Raw genomic sequence first — 23,106 nt, forward strand, 5'->3', positions numbered from 1 at the left:
AGACAATCCAAAAAGCCCAGAGGCCTTGGGCTGGCATTCCTAGACTGGTCCTGATGTTGTAGGCATAGAGATGATTTTCTTGGACAGAGGAGGAATAAGACATTCAAGTGACCTCTTCCTTGCTGAGTAATGAGGTTCTGAGAATCTAGTGTTCCTGGGTAACTTTCCTTATGTGCTGTGTTTCTGTTCCCCCATATTGCGGGTGGCCCTGAAGAAGTCTTATGTGTGGCATTATGCTTCAGGCTCTCTGAGGTGCTGGACAGAAAAGACACTGAGCAAGCTATCCCCACAAGAGGGATGCAGCAGTGACATCCCTGATAACACCTTCTGTGCACTTCCCTATTCCCCTACCCTGGTACTGGCTCACTGCAGATGAAGGAGAACAGTATGGTTTGAGGAATTTCTTTCCTCACAGTAGAACACGGAGAGTTATCTTCTGCAATCAGATCCAATCATTAGGTCTAAAAGCTGCCACGAATGCCCCATTCACTAGAAAGAGAAGGCCAAGGGCTCATTTATTAGGAGTCTGCAGGATCTAATTCTAGGTCTCCAGTGTTAAGGCCATATTAAACCTTCCCTACATCTGACCAACTTAGATTGTTGACAGAGGTCTTGGCTGGCACACCGAGTAGCTTTATCAGACTCTCGTCCAATGAGCAGGGTTTTCCCAGCTTTTTTCTTCATCTCTCCAGGGAGACACAGGGAGAAATCAGCATCAACTGCTCCTAACAGTCCACTTGACTGGCCTGATGCCCTGTGGTCTGTCCAGCCTGTTCTGAGGAAGCATCAAGCATCTGAATAGGATCCGCACCCAAAGGCAAATAGCAAAATTATCAGGAGGGGGAGCCTGGCTTTCTGTACTCTGAAGAGACCTCCTTTTCCTTATTCTAGAAGACGTGAATCACTCAGTGTTCCAATGTTCTCTTCTTCCCCTAGCACACTTAGGGAAAGCTTAAAAAATGTATTCGCACTAATAATACAAAAAAAGGCTTAATTAATCATTCCTCTAGGGGAAATGTGTATGAGTATGTGTTAGAGACCCTACACCAAAGGAATTAATATCTAATTGTGGAATTTCAGCCATTTATTGATGGAATGAAGACAGGGTGATTGAGGATAAGGGAGAAGAGAAAACTACCCAGTGCCCTTGAAATCATGCAGTCTCTACATACTAATGAGGCTGACCTGATAAGACTGGACCCTAGATAATGAAGATCTAGAATTTAACCCATCTACCAGAATGACTATAGGCTTGGCTGTATCCAAAAGCTTTTATGCAGGACATGTCCAGGGTCTGGAGAAAACCAGGAGACCTCGTAGAAGTGACCAGAAGCAACCCCAAGTCCCCACCAGTGTGTAGTCACACTTCTCTCTGCCCTAACCCCCAACACTACAGTATCATCTTTTACTCAAAAGAGTTACTCCTCTAACAGACTCGGGTGTTCTTAAATTGAGGAAGTTCTACAGCTTCATGAAGAAACTTGAGGTGAAAGCGTTTACAAGGTCTCAGGAAGGAAAAAATATCTTCATAGAATGAGAGGAAACAGCCATGTCATCCCAGTTCTATGGAAGTGGCAAAGTAGCAAAAATGGAAACAGAGAATGCTACACGTGGGCTGGGAAGAGGAAGCTCAGCAAGTGTGAGGGCAGCTTCTGGGCTAGAGATGACAGATGCCTAGAGAGAGAAAGTGCCTCTGTGCAACTCTCAAGGAGAACGATATTCAGATGACGAAAAGCAGGACAGAAACAGTTAACACTGAAACCTAATCAACTGATCCACCAGCATTTATTAAGCACTTACTTATGCTCCAGGCAATGGGAATACAAAGAGGGAGGATGGAGTCAGTCCTTCTGCACACAAGATCCAGTGAGAGTTCATTGGAAATACAGGGTCAAGCTCTGGGAATGTCCCTATAGGAAGGACAGTGACAAGGTGGCCCATGTCCAGGGAAGTGAGCCAGAGGAGTGAAAGGGCCAGGAGGTGGGCTGGACAAGGATGTACAGGATAAAGGACCTGGGGGTGGTTAGCCTAGAAAAGAGAGGACTGGGTGGTATCGACAGGAGGGCTAACTTCAAGGATCTGAGGGGCAGAGAGGGAAGACGAGTTTGGCTCCAAGCGCAGAGCTCAGCTCAGTGGCTAGAAGTTGTAGATGGACAGATTCCTGCTCAATATTAGCCAAAACTTCCTAACAATGAGAACCGTCTAAAAGTGGGATGATTTGCCTCATAATGTAGAAGTGTCCTCATTCCTGGAAGTCTTTCAGCAGAAGCCGCATATTCACTTTGGGAGTATCTTTTAGAGGGAATTGCTGGAAAGTTTCTGGATAGATCAGATGCCCTTTGAAGAACCTTCCTGTTCTAAAAGTCTCTGAAAGGACAGCAGGAAGTTCATCAGAAAGGGCCTCCTTCCTTCCCTTGCCCTCCCCACCCCCTTTAAACCTCTGGCCTTAAGCGTAGGTTTTGAGTAAGCTCATAGGCAGAGCTCTGCATCCAAAAAGTCTTGGCTTAATGTTTTTGGACAGGCAGGTCTAGGGGATAGAAAGCTTCCCTCAGAGCCAGAAAGACCTGGGTTCAAATCGTGCCTCTGACATACACTGGCTGAGTAGCCCTGGGCAAGTCATTTAACTCTTTAGGTGTCCTAAGCACTTTAAGGTGCGTAAGGATAAAAGCTTCAGTGCTGGTACTGGAAAGTCCACATCTGGAACTCCTGAAAACAGCGAAAAACCCACAGGCTTGGGGTTGGTTTGTTTTTTTTAAAGGCTTGTTACATATCTTGGATACATTCATTCAATAAACATTCATAAAATATCTGCTGTGTGCTAGATGCAAACATAAAACTGAAAACTTCCCCTGTATTGAATGAAGGAGTATAGGAAGATATATACAGACAATTAAGTACAAGGTAATTTCTAGGGGGCAAGGCATTAGGGGGGTGGGGTGAGAGAGTCAAGGTAGACTTTGCTGGGTAGATAGTTAGGTATGGCTTAAGCAGCTAAAACACTAGCCTTGGAGTCAGCAAGACCTGGGTTCAAATCCTACCTCAGATGCTTATTAGCAAGTCACTTAAACCATTCTGAGCCTGTGTCCTCTTCTGCAAAATGGGGATAATAATAGCCCCTACTCATAGGGTTGTCATGAGGATCAAACGAGATAGTGAAGTGCTTTGCAAACCTTAAAAGTGATTTTTTTTAAAAAAAAGTGCTATTTTTATTGCTGTTGTCATGTAGGATGTAGGGTAGATATGTGGCACAGTGGATAAGGGACTGAGGCCTGGATTCAGGAAGACCTGAGTTCAATTCAAATCTGATCTCAGACGCTTACTAGCTGGGTGACCCTGGGCAAGTCATTTGACCTAGTTTGCCTCAGTTTCCTCATCTGCAAAATGAGCTGGAGAAGGAAATGGCAAACCACTCCGGTATCTCTGCCAAGAAAATCTCACATGGTGTCACAGAGGGTCAGGCAGTACTGAAATGACTGAACCACAGGACGTGGTCCCTGAGCCTCATCCTGAAGGAAGGAAGCTGCTTGTATGGTCTTTAGTCATCGGCCATGAGCCACCCCACAGTTCAAAGTGCACCTGATACATTAATGATGTGTGATTTTCCACCTGTAGAAGTGAGGCAAATGGATGGATCAAGTCAGTATTATTGCTGGTTTTCAAATTGCTTATTATCATTACTTATTTTCTACTGAAACTGCCAGGGCAGTTCCCTTTGGGAGACACCTTTCCTAAATGGAAGAAATATTTATATTAAACGTAGCTTATTGTAACCCTTTTCGATTGCATGTTAAGAGTCAATAGTTTTTTTTTTTACAGCATAGCCATTTAAAACCTCATTAGGTCACACGCTAAAGGTCAAGAGGTTATTTTCCCTGTAACTTCTGCAAAAGGCTTTGCCCTATCTCCCCTTAAGGACACTTCAACTCTAAGATAACAACAGTTTTGGTTAAGTCATGGAGGAGTACCCAAGTTGAGCAGATATCTCATCTTGAGATAAGCCACTACCATCTAAAGTCACAAACTATTTATCATCTTTAGGTTAATTCGGAGCCAACCCCAGCCAATAGGTGCCTACATTTGAGGCCAATGAGGGTCCTGAATATTTGTGAAGGCCAAATTGCCTCAAAGATCAATCATGAGCATAGAAAAGAATGTCTACAAGTTCAGGCATGGCATGGCCAATTCAACTCCAATCTTCAAGAGCACTGGGAGATGAGAGAAAGGGTAAAGGGGGAAGAGAAGACCCACGGCAGAGCCGTAGGGTATACACACACATTAGGGAGCCAAAGTATGGAATATGAGCCAGAAAGGAGGCTGAAAAGTAACAGTCAGACAGGAGGAAAAGAAGCTTTTGGAAGTCTGAGCACTCCTCATACTCGCCATTCATCTGGACTGAGCCAGCTGCAGCTCTTTTCCTTCAAATAAAATCCACTGGAATATATTTTGCATTAGCTTTTGCTTTCACCTCTTATGGGTACTTTTCACAAAACACTGCTTACCAGGTCAATATTCATTTGCTGTTAAATGTGGAGGAATGGTGAAAGAGCCTAATCAACCCTCCAGCCCTCAGAATTCACTCCATGAACCTAGGACAGAAGCTTGAGATTGCAAGAGGAAGGCATGAGAAGGGGGAGAATATTCCCACTGCTATGTGCTTCTCTAAAGCTTTCAATAGTTTAAATCTTTATTTAATCCATGGAAGATAATTAACCTTAGCTTAAAGTCAAGTCCTCCAGGTACAGAACAATGGATAGATGTCTGGGGGTGGGGAAGGACCTTCAGCACAAGACTGGAAACTGTCAAGAACATATTTGGTGCCCATTTTCATAATTAAGCCAAAGCATATTCTTTATAGCTAGTCTCAGTGAACAGAAAAGAGCTAATAATAAGAAAATACTCAGAATCAGATATGGAATCAGAGGTGAGTGGAACCTCAGTGGCCACCTCTGAGTCCAACCTACACTAAATCTTGTTGTTTGTCCTTCATTATACAAAAAGTGACCCCACAACACACCCAACAAGAGCTCACTGGGTCTTTGCTGGGAGACCTCCCAAAGGGCATCTCACTCCCTTCCAAAGCAGCCATTCCACTGACGGACAGTTCTAATTTGGAGGAAGCTTTTCTTTCCATTTGTCTAGCTGTACTTCCCATCCACTGCTTCTATTTGCACCCTCTAGTTGTCCTTCCTCATAACAGTCCTTCAAATACTTGATGAAGGTGATCGTGTGTCCCCTAAGTTTCCTTCCCCACCAACGCTCACAGAATTAGATTTTTACATTTGATTTGATTTATTGTCATACGCTTTGATCTTGAGGCCCCCACTATTGTGGCCAGTCTCCTCTAGACGGTTATCAATGTCCTTCCTGCTGTGGTTCCCAGATCTAGAAACAATATGGTAGGTGTGGCCTGACCAGAACACGGTACAACAGGACTATCACCTCACCTCCTCAGTCCTGCCAAGTACATCTGTCAATGCATTAAACTTTTTCTTTTCTTGCCAATCACATCACATTACTGACCCACGTTGAGCTTGCAGCCCACTAAGCTCTCTAGATCTTTTGGGGGATAAATTGCTTTCTTTGCTCTCATCCCCATAATGACTCATTACTTAAGAACCGAACTCAATCCATACGATTGTTTCATTTAGTCCACAGGGATGAATCCTAGAACATGCTGGGATCTCCTCTATTTAAAGCCAACAAAGACTCACTGGCCCTTGCCACTCCCCCCAGCTATCATCCTATAATGCCCTCTCCTCTTTACTGCCAAACTTCTAAAGAGAAGAGTCTACTCTCTCTCATAAGACAGTTTCTGTATTCTTTCCACCATCACTTTATTGAAACATGGTACGGTAGAAAGAGTCTTAATTCTAGAGTCAAAAGACCTGGGTTCAAATTCCCCATCTGATACAGTCTACCTGTGTGATGTTGGGCAAGTCACTTAATTTCTGAGGCCTCAGTTTCTTCATTTGGAAACTGAAAATGAAGACATTGTTAAGATCCTCCACCTCTAGATCTGTCATCCTGTGAAAGGCACTACTGATCTCCTAATTGCTAAGTGTCTGGATTTTATACACACACACACACACACACACACACACACACACACACACACACACACACACACTTTTTGAACCCAGTGGACCCACTCCCTCTTTGATAGGTTTCTGTGACACAGAACTTTCCTGGTTTCTCCTGACTCTCTACCCCTCCTCTCTTTCTTTTGATGGCTTCTCCTCCTCCTTTGGTCCCTTAAAAATGGTTGTCCATGGGGAGGCCGGGGACATGGGTGTGGAACATTGTATATGTGGTCAGATATTTTTGATGTATTGATTATCTTTGCTGTTTCCCCCCCCTTCTTTTACAAATAAACACAGTATTTGTTGTATGGGATGACTCTCTGGGAGGGAAGGGAGAGGAGGAGGGATACAGTGGAAAATTTAAGCAATGTAAAAATAAAATATGTCAATAAAATGTATTAAAAAAACAATAACATGGGTACTCTCCATAGTTTTAAACCTGATCCTTTCCTCTGTATACCCTTTATCTTTAGGCATCTGCTCCCATGATTTCAGCTATTACCTTTCTGCAGATGACTCCCAAATTTTTACCTCTATATTCACTTTTCCCCAGAATTTACTCTTGTATTTTCAAATGCCTATTAGATATTTCCACCTGGATTTCCTGACACAATACCTACTCTGTGCCAGGCACTGTGCTAAGCATTTTACAAATATTATCTCACTTGATCCTTGCAACAACCCTGAGAGGTAGGTGCTGTTATTATCCCCATTTTACAGTTGAATAAACTGAGGCAGACAAAGATGAAATGACTTGCTCCAAGTCATACAGCTAGTATCTGAAGTAGATCTTGAACCGGGTCATCCTGACTCCAAGCTCAGCACTCTAGCCATGTATTACTTTGTTGGCTGCCTCAAACTCCAGTATGTTCAAATCCTGACTCATCCTGTCCTCCATATCTGTCTTTCCTCCTGTCCAATTTCCCTATTTCTGTTGATAATACCCAGGTGACCAGGATCGTAATCTCAGTGTGAGTTTCCCATTTAGACTAACCATAGTACCTTGTTTTGTAACTCTCAGATGGACTTACTCAATAGTACATGATATTCTAGCTATTTCTGTTGTTGTCTTAAATCTTCCGACAAGATTACAGACTAATTCTTCAAAAGGTAGAGGAAACAACATGGGGAACTGCTATTTTGGACCTCATTCTGACCAAGGAGGAACTGGCTACTGAAGCAGAAATGATGGGAACCTTAGGGGAAAGTGATCCTTAGAATTGATGACAGAAAAAAGGAAAGTCAGGGATATTCCAATATGCATCCTAGGCTTTAAGAAGGCTTATTTTACAGGGTTAGGGGAAAGCAGGGAGGGTATCCCAACCCCTAAAGCTACAGGGGAGGGAACTTAAAGGGCATGAGGGCAGGAATGAAATTCTGAAAACACAAAGAGAAACCATCTGAGGGGGAAGAAAGAGAGACAGCAATGGGGAAAAGATTGATTTTGAGTCAAAGGACCTGAAGCTGAGTCTCACCTCTGACACTTACAACCTCTATGGTCTTGGGCATGTTGTTCAACCTCTCTTATCTTAGTTTCTTCATGAGGTGACTAGACTAGAAGACCCCAGCACTGCCATCTTGTCATCTGTGATCCGAAAAGAAGGAGTTGTTTAAAGAAACTGCTAAGGATGCCCACCAACTAACTTGGATTTCAAAAAAATGTAGAGAAGCCAGGTGTAGTGGTACACATCTGTCACCCCTGTAATCAGGGGGACTGAGGCTACTGGATCTCTTGAGCTCTGAAGTTCCTTGCTCAAGTGGGCTAAGCCAATCAGGTCTGCATTAAGTTCAACGTTAATATGGTGAGCCTCTAGAAGCAAGAGTCACCAGACTGCTTAAGGAAAGGGCAAGCCAGTGCAGGTCAGAAAAGGAGCCAGTTAAAGCCCCCATGCTGATCAGAACCCATGGGTAGCCATGACATTGCCAGTCTAGGTCAGATAGGGAGATCCAGTCATTTTTTAAAAAAAGAAAGAAAAGAAAAGTATATGTAGAAGTTTGAAACACAGATAGGATACAGAGGACAAACACAAGGACAAAGTCATGTAAGAGTGGTCAGGAGTGATAAAGCTCAGAATGAGCTGTGATAGGTGACTAAATACTAGAGACAACAGAAAGGCCTTTGTAATAACTAGGATGGGGGCAGCAGGAGAAGGAAAGAAAGGATAAAACCATTGCCTAAATAGGTTAGAATAATGCTGATGGATGACAGAGAGAAGGAAGAACTACTTAAGGCTTATTTTGCCCCTGTTTTCTCTTTCAAGAAGAGTGATCCTTGGCCTGGGAAGAACCAAACACAAAATGTTAACAAAGAGCTGGAATCCAAAACAAGGTAAGGAGATGAGAAGAGGACACACAAGTGCCCTTGATAAACGTCATCCTAGTGCGCAAAAGGCCTGCTGAAGAGATGTCTTTTAAGCATTCTGGAGGATGGAAGGTATGAAAATGGAGGCTGCAAACTATAAGCCAGTGAGCCTGACTTCAACTCCTGGAAGAATTCTAGAGCATATTATTAAAGTGATGGTTTGCAAACACTTTCAAAATTATGTATTTTTAAGTTATAAAATAAATCAATACAGAGAAGTAGTAAAATACTCAAGACAAAAATAACTGTAAGAGCAAAAAAGGACTGTAATTAAAATATTTAACTTTCATTATTGACGGCTTACATTATTTACAGGGTTTTTTTTTTAGCATTTTTAAAAAATATTTTTCCAATTACATTTAAAAACAATTTAAACATTTGTTTATTTCTTTTGACATTTTGAATTCCAAATTGTCTCCCTCCCTCCCTTCCCTTCCTTATCCCCTCCCTGAGATGGTGAATAATTTGACATAAGTTATATATGTATAGTCATGCAAAACATATTTCCATATTAGTCATGTTATGAAAGAAAACACAGATTAAAAAAAAACAAGAAAATTAAGGTTAAAAGTATGCTTTGACCTGCATTGATACTCCATCAGTTCTTTCTCTCTGGAGACAGACAGCATTTTCCATCATAAATCTTTTGGAATTGTCTTGGATTATTGTATTGCTGAGAATAGTCAAGTCGTTCATAGTTGATCATTGTACAGTATTGCTGCTACTGTGTAAAATGTTCTTCTGTTCTACTCACTTCACTTTAGAGCAGTTTGTGTGAGTCCAGATTCTTCTGAAATTATTTACTGTTTTTAAAAGTGCATAAAAAGGTGCATTAACAAGGTAGGAATGATGCAGTTGTCCTGTTGGTTTTTGTATACTTTTCTAAATTTATGGGAGAGAGCTGACTGTGTACCAAATGTAAAGGAGCCAGTAGAGAAACTAAAGGAGAGGAAGAAATTAAAAATAAATAAGAAAAGATGAACAGAGGAAGGTCATAGAGAATGTAGGAGTTGAGGGGATCAATGGTGTAGGAAGGACTGGCCTCAGTGAGGAGTAGGGATGCCTCTTCTTAATCAGGAAGAAAGGAGAAAGAAGTGGGCGGTACTGTAAGGTGCTGAGGAGTAGAGAAGGGGAAATGGAGGAACTCCTCTCAGATGGCCTCAGTCTTCTTAGTGATGTAAGAGAGAGTGTATGACTGGGTGCCTGAGAAGAGGTGAAACGGTTTGGAACAGTCACTTTGGGTAATAAGAAAGGCAGTCAAGTCAACAAGCATTTGTAAAGTGCCTACTATGTGCCAGGCGCTCTTTTAAGGGCTGGAGTGGATAACAGTAAACTAGAAGGGCTGTGGGGCAGCAGAGGGCCCAGGCAAGGTAAGACAGAATACATTTAAAGTAGATGAGATCATCATAACTTCATGTCTTTCTCTAGCAAAGCTCAGCTGCTCCAGCAGGAATGGAAATGAGATACTGTAACAATAACTCTGCCTTATTATGTTTTATGCTTTTTGAGGTGTTTTTACACAGTCATACTTGTCTTAAGGTACATGTTGGGCAACCAATCTAGGCCTAGGGGCAGAAGCTCACTCCAGGCTACCTCGTCTGTGGTAAGGAGAGGGATCAGGCTGATCCGCAGAGATACACCACTTCTGCATTGTCCTCCTACCTTGAGAAACAAGGTATTTTTACTCAATTTCCCTTTATGGGTTGTCTTTTCTTATCAGCCCTGCTGACTCACTGCAACCAGGTACCAGGCAGATGGAAGTGGTCAGAGAAACCAAACAACTGCACCCCTCCCCTTTGAAAAGTCAGCAGAACGTTACCTAACTTAGTATAAGCATAAGAAAAGTTGCCTGTGTGGCTTGTGGTCAGAGCACCAGCAGACTTTGCCAGGTCTGCCTGTACAGCTGACCTGTACAGCTCAAAACCTTCAATGGATTCCCACTGTCTACTGTATAAAAACCCCACCTCTGTGGCTCATCTTTGGCTCTCCTTACTCTGGCCCCAACTTGCCTGAGGTGGGCCGTCCTACTTCCTATTTTATAGAGGAGGAATTAATTTTAAAACATTTAACACCGGAAGAATCAAATAAAATGAAATCTAATAAAGATAAAAATACTACACCTATGCTCAAAAATTAATGCTACAGGTACAGATAAAGTAGACATGGAGAGAAAGTATGCCCTTTTATACCAATAGAATGTAAGCTCCTTGAAGGCATGGACTATTCTTTTGTCTTTGTAGTTCCAGGGTCTGGCACATAAAAGACACTTAATAAATGCTTACTGAATTGAGTTCTTGTGGGGGAAAAAAGACTGGGAAGGGGAAAGGGATTGGTGAATCTCAAAGACTAATAGAGGCCAAGAGTATGATATGGTAGACAAAAGAGTAAAATTTGCTTTCTAAAAAAAATCATTTGGAGCTGGAAGTGGGACCTCAGAAGACACCAAGTCCAATTCTTCATTTTACAGATGAGGAAACCGAAGCCCAGAGAACTTAGGACAAAGCCAGGGTCACACCAGCACACTAACAAAACTGGGATTGAAATCCATGCCTTCCTACTGCAAACACAGGACTCATTCTACTACACCAATACTAGTAGTGTTTCGACAAAGGGTTGGCAAGCTGGAGACAGCTTGAATCTGCTCATAACAGCTGATGATTAAATTTTTAGTGTGAGCATTTAAGCCTTGGAAATGGGCAATTCTACAAATCAGGGCTTGAATTATTGTTTTGTGGATTGACTAGACTTAAGAGAGAGAAAGAGAAAATGTTAATGAAGATTAAAATTAGAAGTATGCTATGTACACACTTTTTTTGAGCTAGCCAATTGTTAGACATTTACCAGCACATCCCTAGATTGTCATGGACAAAGAGCATTAAGGCTAGTCTGTTTAGCCCAAAGATCAGAACTAGGACCAATGGAGAGAAGCGCCAGAGAGGCAGATTTGGACTTAATAAAAGGAAGAAACTCCTCACAATTAGGATTATACTGAGACTGGAATGGGCCGCCTTGGGATGTGGTGACTTTGCCTTCTTCAGTCTGGACAGCTGTCCATCCAGAATGTTCTCTATGAGACACAAACTTCAGATAAGGTGTGGAACTAGGTTATGAAAATAATAATCAAAATAACTTCTGATATCTCCTCCAATTTTTCTATGATTCTTAGCTCCCACTACTTCCTTCTAATGTATCCTATACTCCAAGCAAAGTATAGGGTACTGGACAAAAGTGTCAAAAAAAACCTATGTGATCTTGGGTATTTCACTTGCCCAGCCTCTCTGTGGCTTAGTTCCTCAGAGATAACAAGGGAGGTTTGCTTCCCCTGTACCCTCGAGGCAGAGAAGAGGGGGACTTCTGGGATAGGATGCTATATACATTGTCATATATGATCACTATATCAGGGATTGTTGCTTAAATTCTCTTTACTTCAAGGGAGGATTTGATGTGAAGGACAAGAGGGAAGAGTAGAGGGAGAAGGACAGAGGGATTTCCCGAAATGACTGTCACGTAAAAAAAAAAAAGATTATCAAGAAAACTTATGTTTAAAAATGGGAAGTTTGCAGCAAGCTAGAAGGTCCCTTCTAGCTTAACATTCTAGGATTCCATTATTGATGGCTGTTTCCCACACATGCCCTCCTCTCATGCCTCTATTCTCCTTTCCCCAGCTCCACTTGCCCAAATCTTGTCTATCCCTCCAAACTCAATTCTTTAAAGATACTTCTCTTCATTATTCTCATCTGGCAGAGGCTCCTTCTGGACCCCTACAGCACTCTGTCCCTGCCTGTCTTGAGGTGATTACATTAGAGTTATTTGTGTGCTTTTCAACCTGCTTTCTAGCTATCAGTTTCTTGAAGGCAGAGCCCAAGGAAACTGAGGGCTAAATTTGAGGCAGGAGAGGCCTGGACTCTACCACTTATTATCTGTGGGACCTCGGGAAAGTAGCTCAGTCTCTTTGGGACTGAGATTTTTCATCCATAAAATGAGAAAGTTGGACATCCTTCCCAGCTCTAAATCTCTGAACGTATGATCCTAGAAGGGATTCAACTATTTCTTGTTGTTGAGTTGTTTTTCAGTCGTGTCTGAATCTTCGTTACCCCATTCAGGTTTTGTTTGGTTTTTTTTTTTTGGTTAGGCAGTGGGGCTAAGTGATTTGCCCAGGGTCACACAGCTAGTAAGCGACAAGTGTCTGAGGCCAGATTTAAACTCAGTCCTCCTGACTCCAGGGCTGGTGCTCTATCCACTGCACTATATAGCTGCCCCTATTTGGTGTTTTATTGGCAAAGATCCTGGAGTGGTTTGCCATTTCTTTACCCAACTTATTGTACAGATGAGGAAACTGAGTTAGGTGACTTGCCCAGGGTCACACAGCTAGGAAGTGTCTGAGGTTAGGTTTGAACTCAGGAAGAAGAGTCTTTCTGACTCCAGGCCTGGTGCTCTATGCCCATAATTATTTCTGCCTGGCTCTAAAGAACAAACCTTAGGAAGCAAAGGGAATGAGGGTGGGGGGGGGAGGGAGTTTCCAAGAGGCAGATTTTGCCTCAAAATAAGAAAAACAATTCTAAACAATTACAGCTGCCCCAGAATAGAACTGGCAGCCTTGAGAAGGAAGATCACAGGATCATAGGTCTAGAGCTCTAAGGGTCCTCACAAGCTCTCTAGGCCGACCATCTCATTTTTAAAGATGAGAAAACTGAAGCTCAGAGAGGTTGAGATTTACCACTGGACACACTGAAGTTACCAAGGTGGGATTTGAACTCAGGTCCTGTGACTCCCTAGACACTGATCTTCATAGTGCTGTGGGTTTCTCCTCCCTAGAGATCACAGGCCAGATGAGCACTTGCCCACTATATTATAGAAAAGACTGATTCAGTACAGGATGGTACCCCCCTCACCAAAGCTTTCAGACTCCATGATTCTATGACCTCATCTGTGGTACAAACCACCTCACATAAGGAAGGTGGTGTTTTCTAACACTGGCCTCATCACTTGTGAACAAAGTGCCAACCAATGAAAACAAAAAGCCAAACCCTCAGAAACCATAAAACCACAGCTCATTGTCTGGAAGGATGGTGGGGGTGGAAGACACCAGGACTCCAAGTCAGAGGGATCATTGTGGACCTAAAAAAGGGAACTTCTGGTCATGAGCTCAGTTCTACCACAGCTATAGGAGCTAAAATGGTGCCTTATGAGATATATGGCCAAAGAAGCAGCATTAGTTCTGTCCACTGAGCATCTATTTTAAGGTAACCAATTAGTATTCAATAAATACTTACTATGTGCTGAGGATAAAAAAATTTAAATAGCTCTCCCCTCAAGAAGCTTACATTCTACAAGGCCTTCAGAGACCATCTAGAAGAGCTTTCCTATTCCTCCACTGTGTCCAACACTGTCCTCTACCAGAGGGAATGCGTTAGAGGTAGATCCATCAGCAATCCAACTGGCAAAGCAGTGGCATCTCAGAGCTAGTATGGCACTGTGGTACGCCTGCAATATACTCCCAGAGTGAAATTAATGCACGTGAAAGGAACCTCAAGGACCACCAGAGACACCATGGCTGTGTCTCCAGATGCCGAAGCATTTGATAGGACACATTTCATGTACATATGGCCTCATATTTTCTCTCTGCCAGTGATAATATTCCTTCAATTAGTTCTGTGCTCTATGAATAAAAAAAACATTTATGCGTACATAAATAAACAAATAAATAAATGTGTGTGTGTATAGATATAGATATAGATATAGATATAGATATAGATATAGATATAGATATAGATATAGATATAGATATAGATAATACATACAAATACAAAAGCAAGATGGAGGAAAAATAACATATGTAGGGCATTGTGGCCAAAGAAGGGAATTTTGGGCTGGGGAGCCACAGAGATGGTAGGTGGAGCCACAGGACAGTCCACTGACAAACCCTTTCCAGAAGGAATGGGAATGTCATACTATTGATTTGATTATAGTTCCCAAAGCATAAAGTGAAAGTAGAATGGGAAAGGGCCAGGATAAAAGACTTTGGGCCTGAGGCTAGCCTGCTATAGGTCAGTATCACCAATCAGGATTCCTGGGCCCCAGTTTCATTATACCTTTCATTATTACCTCTTCAGATGTCCTTCTTAAAACCTATCTGTTGTAGTCCCAAATACATCAACTTGAAGTTTGACTAAACAATACCAAGTTTCTGGATGAAATGCAAAATTTAACTCAGGGTTACTAGCAGCCAGATTTTTTTGAAAAATTCAACAAACATTTATTAAGCTCCTGGTTTATTTTTCTTTTGCCTTCCTTCTTTCCAACCTCAGTCTGTCCCTGACCACCTTCTCTTCTCTCCCCTACAAATCTTTCTTTTAAAAATCAAATTGCTCAAGATAATTCCAAAAGACTCATGATGAAAAATCCACATCCAAAGAACCATGGAGTCTCAATGCAGATTGAAGAATACTATTTTCACCTTTTTTTGTTTTTTGTTTTTTCTTTCACATGGGTTTCCCCTTTTGTTCTGATTCTTCTTTCACAATATGACTAATGTGGAAATATGCTTAACATGATTATACATATATAACCTATATAAGACTGTTTGCTGTCTTGGGGAGGAAAGGGAAGGAGGGAGAAAAATTTGGACCTCAAAATCTTACAAAAATGAATGTTGAAAACTATTTTGATGTGTAATTTGAAAAAAATAAAATACTATTAAGTGCAAAAAAAATCAAATTGCCTTATGGTTAATTCCCCACTTCCAAAAAAAAAAAAAAGAAACAGCTGCTACTTTTATTTATTAATTCAACAAGTTTTTATCAATCTCTTTGATTTTCAGGATTTTTCTTTTGGTATCTAATTGGAAAGGGTTTAATTTGTTAGTTTTCTAAGTTATTTTTAGTTGCATGACCAATCTATTAATCTGCTCGTTCTCTTTTTAACTGATGAAAGTGTTTAAAGATATACATTTTCCTATAAGGATTAATCTGACTTCAATCCAGAAAATTATTGTATATTATCACTGTTGTCACTATTTTAATGAAATTATTGTTTCTATGATTTGTTCTTTGACCCATCCATTCTTTAGAATTAAGTTATTTAGTCCTCAATCAATTTTAATTATATCATCAATAGCCCTTTATCAAATATAATTTTTATTGCACTGTGACCTATAATAAATGTGCTTAATATCCCTGCTTTTCTTCATTTGTCTATGAGATATTTATGCTTTAATACATGGCCAATTTTTGTGAAGATGTCATGTACAGTTGAGAAATTTTTATACTCCTTTAAATTCTCATTCAATACTCTCCAGAGGCTTATCATATTTAACTTTTATAAAATTCAATTTAGGTTCTCTTTTTCTTTTTGTTTATTTTTTGGTTAAATTTTCTAGGTCTTAGAGGTAGTAAATTGAAGTTTCTCATTACTATAGTTTTACTGTCTATTTTCCCCTGAAACTCATTTGACTTTTCCTTTAACTATTTGGATGCTATGCCACCCAGTGCATATGTGTTTTGTATTAATGTTAACTCCTTGTCTATGGTGTCAGAAAAATGTAGCTTTGTTGCTTTTAATTAAGTCTGCTTTTGCTGTTGCTTTGTTTGAGATGATTGCTACCTGCCTTTTGTTTTATACGTCAGCTGAAACATAAGAAATTTTGTTCCAGCCCCTTATTTTAAATTTGTGTTCATCTTTCTGTTTGTATTTTTTAAAACAACATATTCTATTCCATTCTGTTATACTCTTCCATTTTATGGGTGAGTTCATCCCATTCACATTCACAGTTATGAATGTTAACTATATATTTCCCTCCAACTGATTCCCTTTTATTTTTCCTTCTCTCCGGAGCCAAATAAGAGGTTTCTATTCTTTCTTTTTTTTAAAGACCCTCTTTGAAGTCTTCACTCCTTAGTTAGACTTTGTTTGTTTAAGACAAATCCCACTCCCTTTAATCTACCCTCTCTCCTCTTTCCATTTTCCCTTTTGTTTTCCTGTTGAGTAAAATGTATTTCTGTACCCATCTCTGGGTGTGTATTCTTCCCTTTGTTTACCAGGTATACACCCTAATTTGTGATATAATTTTCCCTCTCTTTCCTCTTCCTTCTCCCCTTCCTAGTATACTCATCTTCTTATTCTTTTTCATCTTTCTTTTAAGATTGTTAAAACATAAGAAAACCAGTCCTAGAACCTCTGGCAAATTAAAATCCCTCAATAATTCTTGATGCTGATAGTGTTCTGAGGGGACACACATATCATCTCCCCCATTTGAATGTAAGCATATTGAGCATAAGATGATAGATTTTGAACTGAAAAGGATTTTAGAACTCATTTAGTCCAACCCCCTCCATTTAGAGTTTTCTCCATGAGAAAACTGAGTCTCAGAGAAGTTAAATGGTATACCTAAAGTCACCCAAGTAGTAAGTTAAAGAGGCAGGATTTGAACCCAGGCTTTCTAATTTCAAATCCAGAACTCTTTCCTTAGCATCATGTTGCCTTTTTCTGAGGGCCTTGAATGTGAGGGTAAGGAGTCTGAACTATATTTGGTCAATAAGTGGGGAGGATCATTAAAAAGTGGGATGACATTTTAGATTTTAAAAAGATTCATTTGACACTGAGATGAAGGAGAAGAAGAGGCTGGAGGAAGGGAGTACATAGAGGAAGCTATTTCAAAAGTACTGGCAGGTACCAATGGAAACCCCTGACTGGGGTGGTAGCAATAGGAATACAACAGACATTATGAATTCAGAACTAGAATCAATAGCATGTGTTAACTGACTAGATACAAGAAGTGAAGGAAGTCTTCCCTCATAATAAATCATGGGGATTCATAAAAATCTGCAAAAAAAATTAAGGTACAGAAAATAAACGTAATAATTAATGGGAGATTATAGAAAGATAGGCACATTAATGTACTCTTGATGGAGATGTGAGTTGATCCAATCATTCTGGAAAGCAATTTGAAAGTATGTGAAGAAAAGGATTAAATTTTTCCATCTCTTTGATCCAGAGATCCCAAGGAGATCAACAAGAAGAAGAAAGATCCCACATACAGCCAAATACTCACAGCAGCACTTTTTTGTGGCAACAAATAACCCCCTAAAAGTAGATATTCACTGATTGGAGAATGGCTGAACAAGTTACAGTGTGTGAATGAAATCAAGTATTATCGTGCTTTAAGAAAGTGAACACCCTGAACACAAAAAAGCACGATAAGACTTCCATGTACTGATGCAAAGTGAAATGAACAGAATGAGGAAAACAGTGTACATAATGACCATGACAACAGAAATGAAAGAACAAAAATATATAAAGCTGAATGCTGTAAAAAGTAGTATGACCAAGCATCCTGGCCCAAAAGAAGAGACCTCTTTCTGCTTCTTTCCAGCTTTACCATGTACCACTCTTCACCATGTCCTGTGGGCTTTAGCCAAAGTCCCTAACACTGCGAAAAGTCATCTCAGCATTCCGAGCAAACAGATGTTGTTGACAAAGTCAACCAACATTTACAAAGTGCTTACCTATAGTTCCTTCCTCTTTCTGTCACTAGTCTGTCCTTGGCTTCCTCCTCTTCTCTCCCCTTAAAGACCCAGCTTAAACTGTGACTCCTCCCACAGCTGGAAATGAACTTTCTTTGCTCAGAGCACACCCAGCACTCGGTTAATACCTATGCCTTATGTTCTATCTCAGATCGACAACAGCCTCTAGGCTCCCACTCTAGCATCTCCCTGATAGAGTGTAAGTTCTATAGAAGAAATACCTTAATCATCTTTATACTCCCCTGGGTGCCTGACACAGGTATCCGCACACAAAAGGCCGTACCTCAAACCTCTGTCAAGTATTAGCTACATGACCTCAGACAAGTTAACAGTTCCCAGCCTCAGTTTTCTACTCTGCAAAATGGGGATAATATTTGCACTACCTATGTGCCTCACAAGGTTGTTGCGGTGACAAAATCTTGTAAATTTTAAAGTGTTATACCAATATAGTGATAGATAAGCATTTAATAACTGTTTTATTCAACTGAGTTGACTATGTGAGAGATGTTATAAGAAGTATGGTCAATCTAATAAATCCCGCATCGGGATGATAATAACAACAGCTAACAATTAGCTGGAGCTTGTGAGGTATACAAAGCACTTTGCATGCAGGATCTGATTCGATCCTTACAACATCCCTGGGAGGTGAGGGCTGTTATTTTTCTTATTTTACAGATGAGGAAACTGAGGCTGAGAGGAGTGAAGAGACTTGCCCAGGGTCTCACAGCTAATAAATGGTTGAGGCTGCATTGGCACTCAGGTCTTTCCAATTCCAAGTCCTGCTTTCTATTCATTGTGCCATACTGCCTGCCCTTGGTGCCTGTCATCCTATTAAGTTACTAAACTTTTTAGGATATCTCTATATTTCTAGCCTTTGTGTGTTGGCTGTTGGCTTTCACATTCTTTCTGCAAACTTTAATCTTTTACTTATTTTAACTTTAAAAAAGAAATGGTGTACATTTATGGTATTAAAAGACAAAATATGTTGATATTATACAACACTATACATACATTTTATGCATTTCTGAGTTTCTAAACTGTGTCACCTGCTGGCCTTTTCGTGTCGTCTGTGGCTTCCACAAAACTCCCCCAAATTCCCATTTAATTTCTTATGCTCACCTGTGATATGGGGAAAGTCACAATGTGGAAGGGATAACTATAACTCAGTGACAATTTAGAGAGCACTAGACATAGAGTCAAGAAGACTTGAGATCAAATCCTGCCTCAGACACTTACTAGCTGTGAGACTCTGGGCAAGTCTTTTCACTCTTCTCAGCCTTGGTTTCCCCATCTGTAAAATGTGGATTACCAACAGCACCTGCCTCCCAGGGTTGTTGAGAGAATCAAACGAGATAACATACATAAAGTATATGGCAAATCCTAAAGCGTTAGATAAATGCAAGCTATTATTACAGATGAGGAGCCTAAGGCTGAGATAGGATAAGTGACTTGCCTACGGTTACCTAGCTAGTAAGTTCCTGAGATGGGATCTGAACCCAGTTCTTCCTGACTCCAAGTCCAGTGCCCTATATACTACACCATGAATGATTAAGTCATGGTCAAGATGTATATGAGCTGAGCCCTGGGACTTGGTTCCAGATCCAGAGCTAAGAGATCTGAGCATGGACTTCAGTCCCTGAGTTAGGAGAAACATGATCATAACGAAGTCCTGTCCAGATGCGGCCAAGCAGAGGAGTTCCCAGCAAGGGCACCATGTGGCCCAAGTGATGATAGAGATATAGAATGGTCCTGGCAGGAGCTCTTGGGCCCATCCTCCTGGGGCAAGGTCAGGAGAGCTAGGACACAGAGGAGATTGTGGGACTGATTTTTTTTTTCCAGCTTTCATCTGGATGTTTGGCATCATTTAGATGTAGCCTGGTGGGGAAGGGAGAATTCCATCTCTAAGGCTTATGAGGCTGCCTCTTGAGGGTTGGGGAGGAAGATCAAAAGGGAACTGCCCCAATGGCTAAACAGATCACATGTCATGGCTGGATCCTGTGGACATCTCTTCCCCAGGAGCTAGGTGGGGACTGTTGCCATGTGTTGTCAGTCATGGGGCTGACTGGAGAAGGCTTAGCTTTGCTAACCAAGCCACAGACAATGAGGCAATCTGTATCAGAGATAGAGCTGTTCAGTTACCCATTCTTACAGATCAGGCTGCAAGCTTGCCCTGAGAACCAATCTACCAGCATTTTGCTTCTAAAAGACTAAAGCTATTGCCAAGTCCAGCTGGCTTTCAAAAAGTCAGCTGTATGTAAATAGAAAGAAATGGGTTGCTCCCTGGGCTTGCAACCTTGAGCTGCTGTTGTCAAGCTCTTGGGCACTCAAAAACTTACGCTTTGGAGTAATTTAGAACAAAGTCTACTCCTTTCTCACTGTCAAACTGAATGTCTCGTGGTAAGTCACTGTGATATTTGGCATCGATGCTTAATGGGAATCCAGGGTTCCACTCCATCCACCTGAGAAGGAAGAAGAAAGCAACCAGAACTGAGAAAAATCGTAGAGAAGTTCAAGGGAAATTATTAATCAAAAAATTGAAACTGACATGTGCCAAAGTGACTTTCCTAAAGCACAGGTCTGACCATGTCACTTCTGTACTTAATAAACTCCAGCGGCTCCCTATCAAATATCTGGGATGCAAAGCCCTTTACCACTTGGCTGTAACCTATCTTTCTAGTCTTACTATACAGTACTAATATTGATCACAGCATTCACATCTCTTACCCAATTCAGATTATGGTGATGGTTGTCTACTTGGCCCCAAGGTCATTCTCCCTCCTTTCTCAAGTTCAGGACCTGACTCACTGCCTTCCTCTCCTCTCCAACTCCTCCCATTTATACAAGGGGACTTCAGTATCCATGCTGATGTTCTCTCAAATTCCCCAACCTCCCAACTCTTCAGTCACACCTAAACCATCATTGTATACTATATCTCACTATCACCCACAAATTTTATTAATTTATTTCTAAAATTAATTGTATTAATTTAAAACTTTGACATTCTACTACCTGCCTATAACTTCCTATCCTCCATCTCTCTCTAATGCCTCACACTCCTAAACCCATTCTTCACTCTGATCATCAGGGCAACAATCCCTGACCATCTCCAGCTTCTCTTCTCCTCAGTACTTCAGGCCATTGTACCTGACTTTTATTTCTCTCCCTCTCCAATCTTGACTCTATAGTTAGCCAAATTCAGCCCTATTTTTTGTCTTCTACTCTAGAATCACTTTGCCCTTTGTGCAATCACAGCTCATCTCTTTTTCATAACTTCAGCCCACACAAAACCATCCACTTCCTCTACTCCAATGCATCTGTTACCGGGTTGAGCTAGAGAAGTCACACAACCCTGTTAACTGAGTATGTTAATAATTCATGCCAACTGCCATCAACTGGGCCCTCACTGCAGCAAGGCAATTCTCTGTTTGATTCCTTGAGTCACTCCCAAGAAAATACTTTCCAAGCTTGCTTTTCTCTCTTTAACCTTGCCCCAGTTCCCCCCACCTCAGTTGAAGCCCTCATCTATTTTCCTGAGAAAATTGAATCCATTCAATGTTAGCTCTCTCTCTCTTATCTCAAAATCCCTTGACATCATTCCCTATTCTCTCTTCCTTTCCCCTAGTCTCTGACAATGAGGTGACCCTTCTCTTTGTTTCCTTGTCCATTTCCATGTACCTTTGAGTCTTCCCTTCTTTTCCAGAAGAATATCACCTCAATCATTACCTCCTCTCTAATCTTCAGTATCTTCCTATATACAGATTCCTTCTCTGCTGCCTTAAATGTGCCCATCCCCCTCATCCACAAAACAACACCCTTCTACCATACTTCAGTTACTATTACTATTACAATTATATAATTCAACTACTATTACTTCAAACTATATATCTCTCCTATATAACTATATCTGTGTAGCCTGTATATCTCTCTTTGCTTTTTCAGCCAAATTCCTTGCAAAAGCTGCCTGCAATGCACTCCTTCTTCATTTCTGCCTCTTAGAATCTCTAGTTTACTTCAAGGCTCAGCTCAAAGGTCACATCCTACATGAAGCCATTCCTAATCACTCTCCTCACCCCGAGCTGCTCATGCCTCCCCCTTATAGTTACTTCACACATCCTTATAGAGGTGCACATCTCCCCGAGAGAATAAAGTTGACTGAGGACAGGGACCATCTCCCATGCTTTCTATACTGTCCGGCTTTGCTTAATTCTATCCACAAGTAGAATGCTTACAGGCATGAACTCTCTAAGAACATGCATCCAGAACCACAGAATCTCAGAACTGGAAGTGCCTTCAGCAGCCACGTGGTCCAACCCATAGTTGAACAAGACTCCCCTCTATGACACACATGACAAGTAGTCATGCAGGATTTATTTTGAGACCTTCAGTAATGAAGAACTCACTACCTGTTGAAGCAGGCCATTCTACCTTTGGATAGTTCTAATTATCCAGAAGTTTCTCCTTATATTAAGCTTAAGTCTACCACGCTAAAACTTCCCCCTTCCCCCACTGCTCCTAGTTCTACACCCTCTGCCAAGCAGAACAAATCTCATCTCTATGCTATGCAACAACCCTTCAAATACTTGAAGATAAGGGGCAGCTAGGTGGCACAGTGGATAGAGCACCAGCCCTGGATTCAGGAGGACCTGAGTTCAAATCCGGCCTCAGACACATAACACTTACTAGCTGTGTGACCCTGGGCAAGTCACTTAACCCCGTTGCCTAGCAAAACACAAAAACAAAACCAAAAAAAACCAAATACTTGAAGATAGCTGCCATGTGCCCCACCCAATCCCTACTAAGTCTTCTCTTCTTCAGGCTGAACATCCCCAATGTTTTTAAGTAATCCAAGTGACTTGTCCAAGGTGATACAGGTTGTAAAAAGCTGAGCCAGGATTAGAATTCAGGTCTCATGACTCTAAGGTCAATGTTCTTTCTGTTGGAGTATGCTGTCTCATCTAAGAGCTTGCATTCTTACACATTAGGGAAAAGAGAATTTTATAGAGTTAATTAATAAATGGCCAGAGAAGCAGCTTGGAGCCAAGGAGCTAACTTTTGAGTCAGAAAGACCTGGTCTCAAGTCCTACCTTTGACACTATCTTAGCTGTGTGATCCTGGACAAGTCACTTAACCGCAGATGACTCTC

At 41.2% G+C, this 23,106-nt stretch overlaps 1 protein-coding gene across 1 annotated transcript in view; it reads right to left on the reverse strand.

Annotated features, from left to right (window-relative positions):
• Positions 1–23,106, reverse strand: part of ALOX5 (arachidonate 5-lipoxygenase) — a 76,127-nt gene that overhangs the window by 32,131 nt on the left and 20,890 nt on the right. The window contains exon 4 of the mRNA XM_020994477.2: positions 20,300–20,422. Within this exon, the coding sequence (XP_020850136.1) occupies positions 20,300–20,422 (123 nt within the window). The remainder of the gene's footprint in view (positions 1–20,299; positions 20,423–23,106) is intronic.

The sequence above is a fragment of the Phascolarctos cinereus genome, unplaced genomic scaffold, assembly GCF_003287225.1.
Source record: "Phascolarctos cinereus isolate Bilbo 61053 unplaced genomic scaffold, phaCin_HiC Scaffold_3;HRSCAF=262, whole genome shotgun sequence".
Classification (NCBI taxonomy): domain Eukaryota; kingdom Metazoa; phylum Chordata; class Mammalia; order Diprotodontia; family Phascolarctidae; genus Phascolarctos; species Phascolarctos cinereus.